Consider the following 19,144-nt stretch of genomic DNA (forward strand, 5'->3'; position numbering starts at 1 on the left):
TGGAATGCCTCGCAGGACAACCGAAAGAGCTCAACACCATGACTCTGCACACTTGAAGGATTTGATGTTTTCCGTACACTTGCATATCAATTGTTCGATACTATTGTTTGCGAACAACAACAAAAAAATCCACAAGAGTCTTCAACTTACATTTGCTTGCTTTCTTTTACAGATTTCATATAAGCATTAAACAATGCCTGTGCTGACTCGTTTCACCACAGGCTCAGTTAAGTCCAATTAGGGTTGCCAGGAATCCGAGCAAACTGAATCAAAGAGAAACTCCAGAAGAGACTAAGCAGCGGTAACCATCACGAGTCTCTAGCGCTTATTCGTATGTGTTAATCCAAACTCCTTCTCAAATTCTAGCTGTAAACCAGAGCACGCAGCAGACAGTGAGGCTGCTAACTGGGAACACAGGCGTCGCATAAGGCCACTGGAAACCCACCAGTATGCTTGTGGAAAGGCGGTACAGTGTTTTATCCAGAGAGCACCTGTGGTGTTTGGCCTTCCACACACAGGAGAATGCAAATATATCAGGGTATGATTTTCAGAAACTGTATCCCCAGGGAGCCCTCGCTGCTCAGCAACAATGAAAACCATTCCCATCAGTATTATTTATATTGTGTAATAATAGCATATTACTTATATATGGACTCAATATCTCTGTGATGGATAGGTTATTAAAATGCCAATGCATGGGTCAGAAATACATCAATATTTTAGCAGCACTGGTTATCAACCCAAGGCTATGCTGAGTCATATATTTTCTCGTGCTTGGAAAAGCTTGGAGAAAGCTACAATGATTGTCTGAAGTGACTGAAGGCATATTTGGAAGTGAATTCAAAGCTTGTAGTACATAGTATTTTCCTTAAAAACAAACAGTCAAGATTGATTCACGAAAGAAAAAGAAAACGACGAAAAGCGATCCAGGCAAATTTAAAAGAGTGATCCATATCTAAGAAATTAGTGGGAGTGACAGGCTGCAACTTTCAGCTGAAGACAAAGCCCTGCAATGCGAGTAGGTGTCAGAACAGCAGGTAAATGGTGGCTTGGCGGGGGGTGAGCGGTGAGCAGGCGCTGAGCACCCTGCACGTCCCAGCGCTGGGGCAGGGGGCTCTGGCTCCTCGCGCCCGGGACACGGGCACTCGCCTGCCCAGAACCCTGATGGCTGAACTTCCCAGCCATCTCCTGGAGCTCCTGAAGCTTCCAAATGAGTCTAAAGTAATGGCAGGACAAGAGAAAATTACCTGCTCAGACAAGCTGAATGGTCAGCATATAAACTGAAAATTAAATCATGTCAGTCACAATGATGGAAGGAGGAGAATAAGAAATGGGGAATAAAGTGATGGTGAGGGAAGCCAGGGCAAGGGAAAGGCCCCACTGCAAAGGACATCTGCTTGACATCTTGGCATTATTTAATGGACATCACACTGCTAACAGACTACAGATGCACTCCACAAGAGCAAGTGCAAACCTTGCTGTTGTGCATCTGTTATAATGCTAAGACCTTTTCAATGATATTTGTAGTGATATTTGAACAGGTAAACATGCCCTTAAGTCAGCAAGCAGCAAAAAGCTAACAGAGAGTTATGAGATGGAATGGGAAATGCAGTTATGGTACAGTCAGGGTACAAGTGCAGCATATACTAATGGGGCTCTAAGAGAAATAGTATTTTCCCTGCTCAGGAAAATATTTCTGCATGTGTTTAACCCTACCACCACGGGTAAGTGCACTGACGAGGAACTTGGGGCTTCAGCATCTGCAGAACCAGGATGACTGTGAATATGCCCGTGGTTTACCTTTATACTAATATGTCAGTCCTTAAAAAATTATTTCAAGACTTCCTCCCTCCCAAACCTTTTGTGCTCTTACCACGGACCAAACAATAACACTGACCTTTCCCCATGCCAAATAAATGATATTATTCGATCTCTACAGTTTGAACTACTGAAATACTTCATTTTCTAACATGTTTTTTGCACCATGTACTTGAATGTATTTTTACATAGTAAAAATCTCAGTTTTTCAGTCTCTGAAAGTACCATATAACAAATCAACTGGAAACTACCCAACATTATCATGCTGCCTAACTCCTGAAATTGGAGTTTGTTTGAAATAATAATTGTTCAACTTTACTACAGCTTTGCTCTTTGGTTGTGACTTCCTCCTAACAAGCTTGAAGCAAAAAACACCTCCTAAGGACTGAGATATAAATGTTTGATTTAAACACAACTGGCATGACTAAGACCTTTTCTAGGTGAGAATACCATGATTTCGAATATACAACAGCATTACCTTAGGTGTAGAGCATTATCCCCTGGGCTGTGTGTCACCAACCGAATGTGATCACATCCCAACGGCTTAGGAAGTTACTACCTGTCAGCGGAGTTTCTGTAACTCGGCTGAGTGCATGCTCTTAACTCACCACAACCGCCGGCAAAAACGTTAATAGCTTCCATCGTTATGAACCTAATCCAGTTATGTGGCTTGAGGGATGGCAACTTGTTATGCCACCGTAACATGCTCATAGTCTAAGGCACAAGCTCCCAGCCAACACGACTTACAGGTAATGTCATGTCTCCTAATTTCTGTTTTTACTGTTGTGTATGTATACAAAACCCTGAAACACTAGAAATCAGCTTCTGATTTCATATTAATGTAACACTGGTATAACTCCAATGACTTCAGGGGAATTTTTCTAATTTATGCTTATGCCAAATCAGATCCTATGAACTTCATATATAAAAAGAAGTGTTTGTAATATGTAGATATAATTTTATTTTCTTATATAAAATTGATTGTGAAGGAAACTTAATTACATTTAGCCCATCTGTAGTAGTCAGATTAATTAAACATTTCTCTTTGCACTTATCTCTAATTGTAATGTCAACAGAGCTGTCCTAGTCCATGTTATGTTACCATTAAAAAGGAAAAAGAAAATTACTTTTAAAATCTGCAGTGAAATGATGTTAAGAGTCTGCCTTAAACTGACAAATTCAAGGAGATTTAGAGTTAAAACTGCCAACTCTTTCAATAACTCACCGTTATTGCAGAATATAAAGCACCCAAAACCACAATACAGGGCAGTTTATGCAGAGCCGGTTCACAGAGTGTATCAGAAAATGCTTTACATACATTACAGGCTAAGCAGGGTTTTTGTGGGCAGGTTTAAGAGGGCAGGCGAGTGAGTCAGTGGCTGGGATGGCGGGGGGGAGCATGCACAGATGGGAGGGACGGCAGGGGGCAGCGATGGCAGCTGTGGGACCGCGTGTGAGAGGGACACGCACCAGCCCGGAGCAGCAGAGAGATGGTTGTCAGAGGTCTTGGAAATCAGGTAGGAAGGGAAGGATAAAAAGGAAGAGAGTGATTTTGAATGGGGTTCAGAAATGAGGAAGCCTTTGCCAAAGGACAGCATGGTCTTAGCGCCCACAGGATACAAAATCAGGAGGTCTCAAAATATACCTGTAAATGAGGAATCATCACTGAGTCAGAATGTTTCTATTGAGGTCCCACAGTGACCTCAGCTCTTGGCCCTAAATCAAGCTTAATTTATCAATGACCTAGAAGAAAACAGACAATCACTATACCGAGGTTTGACACTACAGTGGGCTCTCAGAGCTCACCCAAGACACTAAGATGGTAAGTGTGATATAATACGATAATATATATTTCAGTACACCTCAGTGTAGAATCTAAGGGAAAAAAATGTAACTATGCTTTCCCCAGCAAACCTGAAACTTACAGAGCCTTAGAATGAGTCAAGACTACAAAGGTCTGAGGTAGGGAGCATTTAGTGTCAAATGCCCTGGTTCAACTGGTGGCAAACAGCGAATGACTATTTAGCACGGGGCTCTGATTATGGCACTTTCAAAAATTACTTCTGTATACTTTCTACAGTAGCTTACTCAACAATCGTTCAAATGTAGGTCCAGATAACTGCAAGAGCGTGCTGTATCTCAGTGGAAACATGGAGAGATTAATGTTAAAAAAAAATCTCATAATGTATGCTTTATGCTTGCAAATGTATTCATTTAATATTAACATAAGACTAAACTCTGGATGCATTTTGACAGGCGCAGAAGGTTTGCTCATTTGGGTATCCATTGGCTGTCTTTTCTGAAATAGATGACAGTTATCTTGAACATGAGATAGAGTGGAAAAGATATAGAAGAAATTACTTGTTACTCTTTTTTTTTTTAAAAGAAAAAATCAAGTATTGGGATGATATGTACAGCACAACATAACTTCTGCCTTGAATAACATATAGCACAAGGGTCTCTTCCCTCACTGCACTACTGCAGATGAAGTCAGTGGAACAACTGTCTTGAGCAGACATACATTTACATTCTGTGATAAAAAGGAAAACTTACACCAAAACTATAGGTTCAAGTGACAATCAAGGACGTGATAAAAAACCAAAGAGACTCGAATTATGTATCATACCTCCATCATTGTCCAGGTTATCTCCACACACCATTTCCATGACAACATTACATCCCGAGCCACTCCAGCCCACTTGACAAACACAGTGCCATCCATTCTGATCAAGAGTGCACCTCCCATTTCCATAACAGAGACCTGGACAGCCGTCTAGAAAAGAAAATGGAAAAAAGAAGCTTTAATGGAGGCGCTTGCTTTTCTTCCTTTACAGTTGCAAGTATTCTTTAACATTCTTTCATATAGCATTATACTTGCCGTCTTCAAATGATGACAGCTTCCTTCCAAGCCATTTATATTTTTGGCCAAATATGGAAAAATCCCCATCCTGGTCCCTGCCTTTGCTTGCTCAAAAGTCATTTCTTGGTGAGGAATGAGAATTTTTTACTAACATTTTGTGTGCAGGAAAAAAGTGAGACACTGAACCTGTCAAGGATGTATTGCCCCAAATCATGGATGTACGTCACCCCACAGCAGTAGAGCTTGATCTTTTGTGCTTGAACCTCCATTACTTATGCTCACTAATATCAAATGATGGGTTTCCAAAAGAAAACATTAGGGAGTTGTGTGATTTTTACAGTTGGTGACAATTCTTCAAGTAATATGAAGAGCATGTGTTGGCCAGGAATTCTGTATCTGTATAAGAAAATATTTAATAGTCTACTGTTTTCATCTTTTTCTCTACTTATTGAAGGATAAGTTGTAGATTGCACAGGAAGGTATATACATAATCAAGGTTTATATCGAAGATATACATGGAAAATATTCCTTAATTGACAAACTGGCATTTGTGGACATAATCCTACACATTGCAGGGAGTGGAGGTGACCTTTTTATTCTATTCATAAATAGTCAGCTGACTGAGAAAAAAGCTAATTTGATTTATGCTACAATACAACTCTTTCCACGGAAGGTAAATGAGGGAGCATTTCCTTCCAACGTCCAGTTCCACTTCCTTCACATTACAGCCGATCGAAGTACGACAAACACTTGCCCTTTAGTGGCTCTGATTCTAGATCAAAACTGGAACAATGACCGTAGCATCCCCTGGATTATATACTTGCAAATTCTGAATCCATAGTAATTTGGACATTCTCAGCTAGATCTCTTGCCTATAAGAGTGGGGGGGTATTGTTGCTTGGATGTGTACACTCATGTCCATCTGCTCGCATAGTTTAGTGCCAGCTCAGACATTTGTCAAAGCCTCACCATGTCACATATGGAGCCAAAGGACAATGGGTAAAGCTCAGCAATAAGCTTAATAGCACAATAGCCCTTAATAGCCCCTCTGAGAGGCCTCCTTTCTTTTTAACAGCATGGACATACAGGAACTGAAAGCCGTTCTGCACTTGATAGTGAACATCGACACTTAAGTGTTACCAGATTTTTTTTTTTTTTTTTTTTTTTTAAAGGAAAAAAGAAGAGGCCTCAGCCTGCGTATGTGTTTGGCAGCCCCAAGAGATAGATGCTGCAAAAGGGCTTTGGAGGAGCCGACCAGGGAGTTGGAGAATATGTACAGCTGGTCTGCCACGTTGTGACGTACAGCCCCGTGTGCAAGACATTTCCTGGCAACTCTGCACTAGACACATCTCGTTTCATCTCTCCTTCCCACCCTTGGCACAGGTTACCAACCGCATCTGCAACCGGGGAGATTGCGGACTCTGACCCCCTTGCTCGGAAGAGCTGGAGACAGGTGGCACCGCTTTCTCGCACTGGAATTCTTCAAGTTGCTGCTCTAAAATAGAATGAGGTTGGCAACCACCAGATATCCTATAAAAGCCAATTATTTCCCTCTTTTGGGGAGCTGGGGGAGAAGGCAGGATGTGAGAGCTGTTCTGGGTAACAGGGATGTTTTTCCACTTCAATTCACTGCCCTGCCGAGTTAATTCATTTCTTGTATGTGGCTCTATTTTGCTGCTGTGTGTGGCTATCCTCTAAAATGACAAATGTCATCAAATGAATGCCTACATGTTTTTATTGTCTAATTCTGAAGAAATAAAATGATAACCACAAAACAAACACCCAGGTCTTTCTGGAACATTGGTTAGTTTGATATTGCAGCTAGCGGCATTTTGGTAAGGGGCAATGTGCACCACTGCTCCGCACAGCATGGCCAGGACTGAGGGACAGCTGCCAAGCTCGGGGAAGGTACTTGCGCTGACGTGAGCAAGCAGGACCTGCGGCAAGGCACGGAAATCAAATCGACAGCACCAGATACAGAGCAACACAAAATTTAACTCTTGCATCAAACGATTTGAAGAGAACTATATCACATCTAGCATAGGTAGCTTTTAAAAAAAAGTGCACTTCTCTATCAAAAGAAACTTCGTTCAAGCACAAATGACAAAAAAAAAACCAAAACAAAACCAAAACCCACCGAAACACAAAACATTTTTGTTCTCATGGAAGACACGACCAACACAAAGTTTTTTGAGCAAGTTCTCAGCTCCGTCATTACTTTTAAATGGTAAGCGAAAGCAAAAAAACCTGATTCGCCTAACATAGCATATCAGATGGCCACATAAAACATGCTTATGTTGCTACAAGTTTGCAAATAGGTTGAGCACATTTTTTTGTTAAAGCTGATTTTTTTTTTTTCTGTAAATCTTTCTGTGTTTATATATCTCCATAAACAAATGTTTTATCTGTTCTGGCAACTTAGCAGTACAGAAGCTCAGACAAAACAGGTAACACAAAACACTCCATTCCCAATACTTCTGTATCTTTTCACTATTCTTTCCCAGTGCTGATATGAAAAACTTACCTCGAACAGCATCTAAGTAGTGAGCTTAAAAAAGAAAAGAACAAAACTGAGATGGATTGAACTTCTGTACGCAAATGAAAATACAGATACCATTTGCTTATGACTTGCCATCTGTTCATTGATATAAAGTGTCTCCCTCTTAACTGCAGTTGGTTCTGTTCCTGCTACTGTGACCAAAACACATCGTGTCTGTGACCGTTCTCCGTTCGACGATAGGGATGCAGAGGACAGCTTGGGCTGCATCTGACAGTGCCTACAATACGATGAGCAGCTATATATATTTTTAATTATTTTGGTCCTTTTCTGGACTTGCTCTACACAATCTTTATCAAATGAGGCTGTTCCTCCTTCACAAACCTAATTCTTGATTTAGCAAATCTGATGTAGTAAATTCTCGAGCCAGTGAACAAACTGTCTTAAAATGATGAAGACAAAGATAAAACATTCTACGTTTTTTTCAAGATGCAAGCATGAGAGCTTATGCTGCTTACCTCTGAAAATTAGATACTCTGCTATTACAAATAATTAAAATGTTTATGAATAATCTTGCTTTGGGACATTTTAGGGAGAAAAACTATTAGACTTTGCAAAAACGTGCCGTATTTCATTAAAAATATAACTATTACATTTGTACAGTAGAGTAATGACTTCTAAAAAGGGGCTGAAAGTTTTACCTTATTAGGAATATTCTTAGGAGTCAGCTACAGAAAAACTACCTCCAGTAACAAGTAAAATACGTACATCTTCAGATTTAACGCAAGAATTACTTAAGCCGAATAGTAGCTTCCCCCCCTCACACCTATTTCTTAAACACTTTTTTCCTTCCTGACTCAAAGTTCACATATGAACACAACTCAAATACAGGTTAGAAATTTCCTCTAAATAGCTGCAGTGAGCTGCGATTCTGTGGGACAAGCAGGGTGCTCTAGCAACGCACAGGCACCTCTTACGCCTGGCCTGATTCTGGGTCTCCGTTTTTCCAAAATGACTGGAACCAGACTGACGGTTCTGGCAGACCTTTGCGTAACTGGTTAAGATTTTGTGCATTTTTCTTTCTCGAGGTACAAAACGCTCTTACCAATGGTGCAGTGGTCCCCTTCCCAGCCAGGGCTGCACTCACACTTCCCGTCCTTGCACTGGCCGTGCTCCGCGCAGTGCGAGTGGCAGGTCCGTTCTTCACAGGCGGGTCCCACCCAGCCCTCTTCGCACTGGCACGTTCCTCTGGAACAGACACCGTGGCTGCCGCAGTCCAGGGCACACAGCTCTGCACAGGGTTACAGACGTACCGCATGTGAAACAGCAGTTTATACCGCAAACAGACTTTGCTCCGATACTGAATTTGATCACTTCCGTACGAATGTCACTCATCAATTGCGTCAAATACGGGATTCCATCACCCAGTACAGACCTTATGTGATGTGGCCACCTTATTATTTAGCAGTTACTTGCAAGACCATTTATTTGTTTGGGGTGGGGACTGCAAAAATGATGGCTTTGCATATGGTAGGGCAATGGGTCTAAATCAGTTGAAAAATGACACGAAAAAGTCCACGTCTTTTGACTGATTTCAGCTGAGGCCTTTAATAACAGCATGCCCTATCCATCCCTAGGTCCCACTGGCTCAGTCCGAAAGCTGTTATACACTCAAATATTGCAAGTGAGCTGAATTAAAGGATAAAGTGGCAGATTAAATACATATAAGCAAAAGTCTTTGAGGTATTCAGATGTCTGCAGTGGTGGCAAAACGGCCTTCACTTACAGTAAGAAGAGCCACCAGAAAGACGTCAGTAAGGCAGAGAAGAGCGAGCGCCCCACTCCGACACCCGTATACAACTTTACATGACTTACAGGCCAGGCAAATCTGCCTAGTTCTGAAATGGCTTTTGAGGCTTAAAACTTTTTTCCTTCCTCACTCTAATGAGCCAACCGCTAAGAAAGCAGAAAAGCTGTTTTGGGAAGACAGGAGTACCTCCTTCATTGCACTCCAAACAGTTTCCCTACCTGGGTGTTGTAGAACACCACTTATCGTGAACCAGAATGAAAGTCCTGAATTGTTTCAATACATCACAATATGCCAATTGCAATTCTACTTCCACTTAGACTAAAGTTGTTCTGTGAAAAGAATGGCTTCATTATAAAAGGGTTCTATGTAGTTTGAATTTATTTAGAATAATTAGTGTCAAGAGACAGGATTCGCTTGTTATTCTGCAATTAACCTGCCACAGAAATGTTTCCTCCTTCTTCCTCTCAGAAAGCAGCTGATAGCACTACAAGTGTAAGCCGAATAATCCTGTCTGCTCTGATTGCAAATGTCAGTGTTACATATTTAGCTGTGGCAAGATTTTTCCCCTGACAGATTTGAAACAATGATCATTTATATCTTGGAACTATTGTATATAAACATTCTTAAAAACATTTGTAGTGTCAAACAGTGTCACTGTATATACCAAGCAAGCTTTTAAAAGTTTCAATTGAAATCTTATCAATTCCAACCACTTTATCACACATTAAAAAGCAGCACAGAAACGGAACTGCAGAGTGAGATTGCAGATGTGCCAGGTTCTGTCTCAAGCCTAGAGTGCAGCCCTTATTTTTGTTAATACCCGGGGGTGATGGCACAGAGTGCAATTGAAAAAATCATTGAGTGACAAACTGGAAGAGCATGGTCAAAGTCTAAATCACCTTCAGAAGTGGAAGGCGTGGTAAAGAACTTCAGATAAAATTCAGTAAAAGCAACTGTAAAGTAGTGTCCTGACAAAGTAAAAATCAACTACATTAAAAAAAAATAATGTTACCATTCAGATAGGTACTTGTGTTATACTGGAGTACAAGATAAACATAATTATCTGACGATACTCTTGCAAAAATAGTATATAAGACAAGGAAAGAGACTGCTCTGCTATTTTCAAATGAAAATCTGTGCTAAGCCTGGGGCATCATCCCTAAGCAAGACTTGATTGCTGCCTGCTGATCATGTATTAATCTAATGATTCATGCCTTGGACTGCCTGCCTGCAGGTACTGAGAAGGATTTCTTCCCTCTCGCTGCATAATTTGGCTTGGCTTTTTTGTTTTGTTACTTGTTTGTTCCTTGGAAACCCCGGAGACTGCTCAGGGGACTACAGGGGTGACTTGCTCTGTTATTTCATTGGTACTAAAGTTGCCCGAATACCTGCTCCTATGAGCAGGAACTAAACTGATCCCACCAGATCTGGGATCACAGAAGAATCACCCTCAGGCCAGGCTGGCAAAGGACCACTGGAATTATTTTAACCTATCTTTATAGCTTGGGGCATGGGCTAACTCCTGAGAATTAAACCTAACAAATTACCTGCTACTTCAAGGATTTAGGCTGCTAGAGGGATGCCTTTGATCTCCCCCGATCTCCCTCTAGTTCATTATAATTACTGCTTTTGGTATTTTACTGTGAGTGGCAAAGATTGTTAAGAGGATTTTAAGAACTATTCTGTAACTTACACTATGCTGGGGTAAGTGGAGTACATTTTTTGGGGTTTTTTGACCCTTCTGGATTGAGTATCTATTACACAGTTTTTTGCAGTTGTGAGATTGGCTTGGTTCAACCAATACCAAAACTCCAGGGAATATTCTAGGCATCAGTGTACAGAAGTGGCAACGCAGGCTGGAAAGGCTGAAGTGGGGAAACAAAGACATACACAGAGCTCCTGATTGTGTCAGCAGCTCTAGCATCTCCCATCACTTCTCCATCTGCAAATAAATCAAAGAACCAGCTGTTGGAAACCTTGATCACATTCCAGAGAAGGCACGCACGCCTGCCTCACCTCTGTCTGTCTACCCAGCAGAGTCTAATCGCGACAAGCTCATCTTCCAAACAAACGGAAGAGAAAGCAGTGCGGAGCCAAAGGCAACGTAGCCACATCCCTACCACAGGGACATAGATTTTGCACATATTCCTATTTTACAATCCCCAAATGAGACAGATCTTATAATATTCGAAAGTTTTCCATTGTTTTCTCCGTGTTTCACACAAGGAATAAATGTTGAAGGACTATTTAAGCTCTTAAATACAATCAGGCTAATGAAGTGGAGATAAAAGATTTCCTTTTTCATGAAAAAGAACCCCTAGGCAAGTCAGTATACAGTCTTCACTCACAAGGCTCCTTTTTTAAAATTCTGTTTTTCCACATAAAATCATACACAGCCAAACAAATTTTATTTTTCACCTATCGGAATACAGTGGATCCCCAACTACACTGTCTTGGAAAGGCAACACAGCAGCACAAGTTCTGGACTCCGAACTGGCTCTGTGTGATAGGAAATGTTGGGTTAGTTGTCTTGCCCCCAGTTATTCCGTTTTCACACCTCATTTCTGCCGCAAGTCAGGGCACAGTAAGCGGATACCAGTAACTGAGTAAAAAGTGTTACAAAAAAGGTGTGTGTCAAACCGGCTCCGGTAAAGGCACGTCGGAATGATCTTACCTACCTCTTGCCTTTCCTTCTAGTAACACAGTTTTTCTGCCGAATCTAAATCTTCTCTGATGCAAATCAAAACCAATTCCATAAGCATCAGATGTAATGAAACCCAGTTTCTTAGTGTGGACCGAACACTTTCCTCATTTACCCTCGTCCTGCTGCTCAGCCCACTCACACTTTATGGTCACGGAGGCCAATCTTGAGACTTACATTTGTTTCAGTGATTTAATATAAGGCTTCAGAAATGCTGCTTACTGTAATAATGTATTCTTCTGCCATGCAAATCCAAGATTTCTCATGCAAAGCAAGGAAAATCAAGCCTAATGTCATGCTATTAATGCTGTGGTAGAACCTGCAGCTTTAATCCACAGCTAATTCAAACAACTAAGATTAAAAAAAAAAAAAAAAAAGCATTACCAGTTCAGGTTGTTCTGTTTTTAAATGCAAACCAACTCCTTAGCTCCTCTTGTAGATAAACACGTACGGAAATATAAGTGTGACACGGAGCCAAATTACCATTTGTGTTTTTATCGAGAGACTGGGTTTCCACAGCAGACTAGACAAAATGAGATATTCGAGCGAGTGGACAGTGACCAAATGCAATGGGAAACAATGCAATAACTGGATTTAGGTAAATAGCTTCAGACAAAGATGACATGGTAAAAATTCAGACGGCACTGAAGTCAGACAGCAAGTCAGACATCATGCAACTGTTGTGCTCAATGGAGCATCTTCCTCCTCCCATAGCAGTTGGTCCTACAGGACTCGGAAGCACCCAAAATGCCGTGAGTACCACACAAGGGGCCAGCACAGCAGGGAAAGGGCTTTGAGCTGTGGGTAGGTGCAGCGGTTGAGACAGCCAAAGATGTCTCCTCTCATTGAAGCAACTATTCCACTCCCCCTCTTCTCCATCCATCTTCTGGCTCTATCTGGAGCTCATCTGAAACTGTGGTGAGCTGATTCAGATAATGAAACTGGCAGATAATTATTCACTGTATTTTCCTGGGTTAATACGTGACAGCTTGCTGAGCTAGATCAGCCCACTGAGGGATCAAAGCAGCAACACAGGCAGGGCCGGGCAGGAGATGCAGGTCACAGCCTGGACGGGGACCGTCCTCCTGAGAAGCCACAAGCTGTGCCATCAGACAAGACAGCAAAGGACGAGAGCATGAGGGAGGTAACTTATTTAATGTAAGAAGGGAGGCAGGTGATAAGAGGTTATAGTTTGGAGTACGAAAGTCAGCTCAGGGTTATTCTGAAAGGCTGAGGGAGCTGAGTCTCTTTAGTTTGGAGAAGAGGAGACTGAGGGGTGACCTCATTCATGGTTATCAATACATAAAGGGTGAGTGTCACGAGGATGGAGCCAGGCTCTTCTCGGTGACAACCAGTGATAGGACAAGGGGCAATGGGTGCAAACTGGAACACAGGAGGTTCCACTTAAATTTGAGAAGAAACTTCTTCCCGGTGAGGGTGCCGGAGCCTGGAGCAGGCTGCCCAGGGAGGTTGTGGAGTCTCCTTCTCTGCAGACATTCCAACCCGCCTGGACACCTTCTGTGTAACCTCATCTGGGGGTTCCTGCTCCGGGGGGATTGCACTGGGTGAGCTTTCGAGGTCCCTTCCAACCCCTGACATTCTGGGATTCTGCGATTCTCTCACAAGCCTGTAGTTGTGCTGTTACATTAACATTGATTATTCTTGCAATGTACAGTGCAACACACGTGATCCGTTAAATCCCTCAACTGTGTTGTTAGGCTTGTCGGCTCACACAAAAGCCACCTCTTCGCTCCCGCTCCTCTTTGCCACTGGTTAGTGGCACGCGTGCCTGCCCAGCTTGCCTGCCTGCCTTGGCAGATCCCGCGGAGCGCGGTGGGCTGATGGCTGCTGCGTGGCTGACACCAGATCCTCGGCGGGCGCGAACTTTCATGGCTCCCATGAAACCAGCACTCACCCTAATTCACAATCATTCATGGCCCTGTTTCAATTTTTGTACCCGTACGCCTTGCAATCAAAACAAGGTTCTCTAAGTGTAGGGCTGGAAAGTTAATTTCCTCATTTATAAAAACCCTCAGCTCTGCAGATAAACGACAAGCAACGTGCTGGGAAACTGCCGGGCGCTGGCCTCAGCCGACCCCTGCAGCTTCTTATTAATACAGTCTTTACCAAATCTAAAATTCAGAGTCCTTAGACTTAAACCAATTAATGAATAAGAGACTTAGAATATGTTCAGCTCAGTCTAGAATTTTTACTGACATGTCCTTAATTCTGGATGCTCATTAATTTTATTGGAAGAAGGCGAATGTGAACTGTGAAGCATTATTTGTACGTATTCTTGAGAAGGAGACAAATATGTTGATCTTTCCTGAGCTAATCTAAAAAGTATTAAAAATTCACTCCACTCTTCATTTTAATTACCTAAGTCAACAACGAGTTCTTTCAAACGTGTTTTATAATAACTTTCTACTTACGTGATATGAAAAGGGAAATTAAAACTAAATATTTTATAATTTGTAATGATAAGGGAAGATTTTATAGTTAATTCAACATGTTTCAGAAATAACTCATAGAAAATCATGCTAAGAATACAAAAGTATATGTAAATAAAAGTGGTCCAATACTACAAAAATACTTTCATTTTACTTTTCTTTACATTCAGTGGTGAGTCTTGTTCTGTAGATAGTCTCAACCTTACGTATCGCATTCATAATTCTGCTATCCATTATTTAATAAGTGGTTTTCCATGAAGATTAGAAATTAATCTATCCTGACTTTCACCCAATAAGCTTAAGTGCTGGAGGCAGCAAAAAATCACCTACCTAGGCCTAATAAAGAAAGTTTTTTCAATTTAAATATACATTGCATTTAATAAGTGTGCATGATAATTTCAACAATGTTCCTGAGCTTTTTAAATTACCTTCCCGCTGTGTCCTGGAGACAACTCTGTTCCAGCTTTCATTTGCAGCTTTCATTTTCGGCAACTGATTTTATTAATATAATTTTTTACACCACGAAAAAATTCAAAATTTTAAAGTTTTAGGAGTTTCAAAAGCACTTGAGCTATTTTTCAGTAAAACCTAATGGCAAGTTGTCCCCACTAAAGGAGGTTACCTGAAAGGGTGCACTATAGAGGTTTGATGTAGATAGCAAGTTTTACATATCTGTGGTAGAAGAGATGTTATTTTTATGGTACAGCTTATATTATTTTCCCAATTTAAATAAGCTCCTTTGGCAACATGAATGTTGTAAGTGCACCTAATTTAGACTTCTCCAACAGCGTCACAGTATGTCAGTTAAGTGTGCAATTTTTTACATTCTTAGCTAACCACAGCTAGGCCAATAAACTGTCAAGGGACAGATTTTCTGCGGAGACAACACAGACGTATGATCAATACGATAGAACATCACCGAATGACTGACAATTTTTTGGCAAAAAGCAAACAAACAACCCCCTTACTGCTCTACTGTCAGAATACTAAAATAACACACGGTTCTGACAAGTATCTACATACCCACATGCACAGCTCAGTTTACCTATTTTAATGTCCTTCTCTCCATGCATCGCATTCCTACATGCGACAATAAAATACATTAAAGGGCATCTCACAATAGCACAACAATTTGTGAGTCGGAGCAGTTCGTTCTGAGTGAATAAATTCAAAGCAACACGTTAATGTTAATTACATGAACAATGCAAAACTATTGCATTGAATTTATTCTCACATATACCTCCAAAAAAACTTCCACAGTCATTTCCAAAGATTTTGCTCTTGCACAAAGCAGGACTTTGTGGTCCATCCCAACAAAAGACACAAAGTGAGAGTCACCTCACCCAACTGTAGAAATCTATGTCTGAAATAGTTTTCTCTAACAGTTTGTTATCAGACTAGAATGTTTAAATTTATTCGGCTATTGATATTTATCCTTTCTGACACTGCCATGAAGGAAGAGACTGTAGCAAACATACAAAGCTATGTTAAGCAGAAGAGGAATGATTTAGGAAAAATTCTCAAGGAGAAAACAGATCCTACTCCAAATTGTATTTGCCTTCATTTCTGGCTCTGAACAATGTTAGAGAGACTCATAAGATATTACAACTATTTACAGGTTTCCGTGCCTTACACAAACGTGGACATTCCGTAAACTCCTTAAATATCATTAATTTCTTATGTCTTCTGTTACTCAGACTCATATTAATTATGCCCTTTCCTCACGATTACATGACTGATACTCTGTTTGCTATCTTCTCTTCAGTAGATGTATTGGTTTTGCTAAGAAATAAAGTAATGATTCTAGTAAATAAGTTTTTGGGTGGTCTCACTGGCAACTGAAAAATAGCCCAGCTGAAATCACTCTAACTGAATAAAGGATCGATCCTGGCACTCTTCTTCATGTTATGAACTGGATTATCCCAGGAGGCAATGAGGTACTTCAGGAAGTCGGGTCTTCCTCCAAAAGACAAGAGTTGCAGAAAAGTACTGTTGAATTAGTCAGGGTCTTCAGAACAAAATGGGGCAATCTAAACTTCACACAGACCTGACTACTATTTATGATCATTCAGACACAATTACCGCACAATGATCAACTATTGCTACCAAAGGCAAAACTTCTCGATTCCCCAAACACCATTTCATTTTAAACCTTTCTACTCTTAAGATTTATGCGGAAAACCTTTCTGACGTGTTGCCTCACAGATATCTAACTACCTTTCTTATCTTCTTACCACAGGCCACAACACATAAAATAAAACAACTGGAACTAAAATGCCGTATCACTGCTTGTTGCTCAGAATGTTTGGCCATCAATCTAGTGATGGTTTTAATTGCTTTCTGGAAATAATCCCACCATCATCTCATTGAACTTATTTCTGATGCACTAAGTACTCTATAAAAAGCTCCTCTGGCTTCCAGTAGAAAGGCTGCCATTAACGCTATTGTGTATCTCAAACTATATGAATTTAATTGCATTTTTTACAAAACTGTAGTGTAGCTTCTGATAATGCTACAACTATTTGAAAGTATCTTTTCCAAACTGCGAGCTTTGATTTGCTTGAATATTTATTTGTGTAGAAAAGTAATCATTGGATAGACAGAAAAGTCCAAAGGGCAAATACAGCAGAGGTGGGGGAAATGAAAAAGAAACTTTTGCTCCTTCTTAGATATTTTATTACATTTTTTTTTCAGCTTGATTTTTCATCTGATGAAGAATACTTTCTTCCTCATCCAAATCCAATTTGTATATATAAAAAAACCTCACCCTTTATCGATTTTGCTGTGGTTCAAAATGGTATTTTTACAGTGCAAAAATTTAATCAATACAGCCTGATGAATCTGGACTGGTGATGGTAAATATACCAACAGATATTTCATTTCAGGCACCCAAAGCTTTGAAAACCGATACGACTGAAAAGGACGACTCATTTGCCATTGGGTATATCTCTGTTTACCCAGCCATAGCAGGGGCGTAAAGCAGAATACAATTAGGCTGTGCTTGCCACACAAGGGACTTCCCCTGCAGAACCTGTCTCTTTCTTCGAGATGATACAGGTTGGCAGGTTGGACAAAGCCTTTGTGGGAAGCTTTTAAAATAAATGAGCAGAAGTGTAGCCTAATAGCAAGGAAGATTAGACTGACACAAGGGTGAGGAGAACCACACAGTATTCTGACCAGGACATTATCTAAATACTGTTTCCCAAGTAAATGTGGAGTTTCCTTGTCAAATTTGGTCCTGTTTCATAATTTGCCTCCACTGTTTGATTTCAAGTTGTACATGTTGTAAAGCAGCGAGATTACGGTCGTCACTGGAGGTTCATATTCTGACTAACAAGCTCTGAAATCCTTCACAATACACTGAGAACCACAAAAGGAAACGCTGTGCAACGTCTACCTTGTTCGATATTTTATTTGATCAGGAGACTAGTAAGAAAGCAGTCCAGAACAATCTATCACGAGCAGTAATGAGTGAGATGAAAGCTATGAAAGCTATGCCTTTGTGTTCACCCACAGAGGGGAAAATGCAATCCACGGTTCTGCGGGCTGAAAAGCCACTTGTGTAGGAAAAATCGGAAACCTGTTGAGTAAGCGACAGACCATGAGAATCAGGAAAGGCATGAGGCCTATGGTAACGATGAGAAACATGGAGATCGACCAAATGGCTTTGTAGGGAAAAAGGAAACGGGTAAAGGTGGCTCAGCAGGTACATTTAATAAAGCTGTCTCACAGCTACAGCCTGAACTAACACAGCAGCAAGAGAAAGTAAAGATTTTTGAGACACCTGTTTTCAGCAAAGGTTTACCAGATTGCCTGAGTAGATCAGGATACATCTTTATATAAGCACTAAATCTTTCATGATACACAGAAATACTATTATATTATTAACACTGAGTACAGCTTTGCTCAGAGCATCAAGTTTTCCACAGTTATTTAATTAGTAAATTTAATTAGTAATATTCAGTAAAGAAGTAAGGATTTATTTAAGCACTATTTGCAAAGAGTAGGCACCATCTTTAACTCACTGGCTTACAGGATGACCTCTGAATACGGGTCCACTCACAAATGTTGCTCCAGTTTAGTGGTTACCTCGCCCGGGTCACACGCTCTGTATGTTAGATGTACCTGCCGACTTCAGTAACAAAGATATATGTCCCTTTTCATATCTCTGAAGGGCTCAAAATTCTGAAAAGGTGGGCACTTGTACTACTTCATCACGTATTACAGGAACATCTATTCAGATTCACCTGTGTAAAAGCAATGGCAGCCCAGAAGTGACACAGATGCGGTTGTTACCCAAACCAGACATAGGGTTGGCACTCAGAAGAAAAGGGGCCAGTGACCTGCAGAATCTAAATCAACATGGTAGGGCTGGATGCTTTTAGAAGGACATACTTCCATTTTTAAAATTTTCTTTTCGGTGAAGAGCCAGAATACATGGACAGCCAGAAGCAGCGGATCAACTGAAATAAGCTTTATCTACTCTGTTTCCAACAATCAATTTGTATCACAGAAAAGACTAATACGAGAAATTAAAAGCCATTACCAGCTTCTAAGTAACATCTCAGGTTTGCAATCAAAAGCAAAATCAGCTGAAGAAGCTGGCCTTGCTTCTTCTCTTTTTAGCATAAATAGTGTCTTGGACAAACTCAACAGCCAGGCACAACAAGACCTTTCATAAAAGCAAGGAGTGCAGCCTCAATTAGCAAAAGTCATACAGTGCTCAATGACTGACTATAAATACCACTTACATGGACGAGGAGCAAACATTTCTATGTTCATTGCTGTGCTTCTGAAGATGAGTAGAGAGAGATGAAGCAGCTCCCAGTAAACAAACCATAACTTCCTCTGTGTCAGCAGCACACACAGAAATAGCAACACGCATCTGGCGGCTGCTGCTCTGCCTTGTTGCTGCTACAGCAACGTTGCAGCTCATGACTTGCATTTTTCCTGCACCAGGGAGAAGCAGCAGCTGGGGCACACGACCCTGGCTATCCCACCCCTCCGC

At 40.9% G+C, this 19,144-nt stretch overlaps 1 protein-coding gene across 2 annotated transcripts in view; it reads right to left on the reverse strand.

Moving 5' to 3' along the window:
* Positions 1–19,144, reverse strand: part of TENM1 (teneurin transmembrane protein 1) — a 240,286-nt gene that overhangs the window by 83,060 nt on the left and 138,082 nt on the right. The window contains exons 11-13 of one of the 2 annotated variants that reach the window (XM_065643702.1): positions 8,281–8,466; positions 7,203–7,226; positions 4,445–4,591 (exon numbers count right to left, since the gene is read on the reverse strand). In XM_065643702.1, the coding sequence (XP_065499774.1) occupies positions 4,445–4,591; positions 7,203–7,226; positions 8,281–8,466 (357 nt within the window). The remainder of the gene's footprint in view (positions 1–4,444; positions 4,592–7,202; positions 7,227–8,280; positions 8,467–19,144) is intronic. The other variant, XM_065643703.1, reaches the window with a different exon arrangement.

This window comes from Caloenas nicobarica, chromosome 12 (assembly GCF_036013445.1).
Source record: "Caloenas nicobarica isolate bCalNic1 chromosome 12, bCalNic1.hap1, whole genome shotgun sequence".
NCBI lineage: Eukaryota > Metazoa > Chordata > Aves > Columbiformes > Columbidae > Caloenas > Caloenas nicobarica.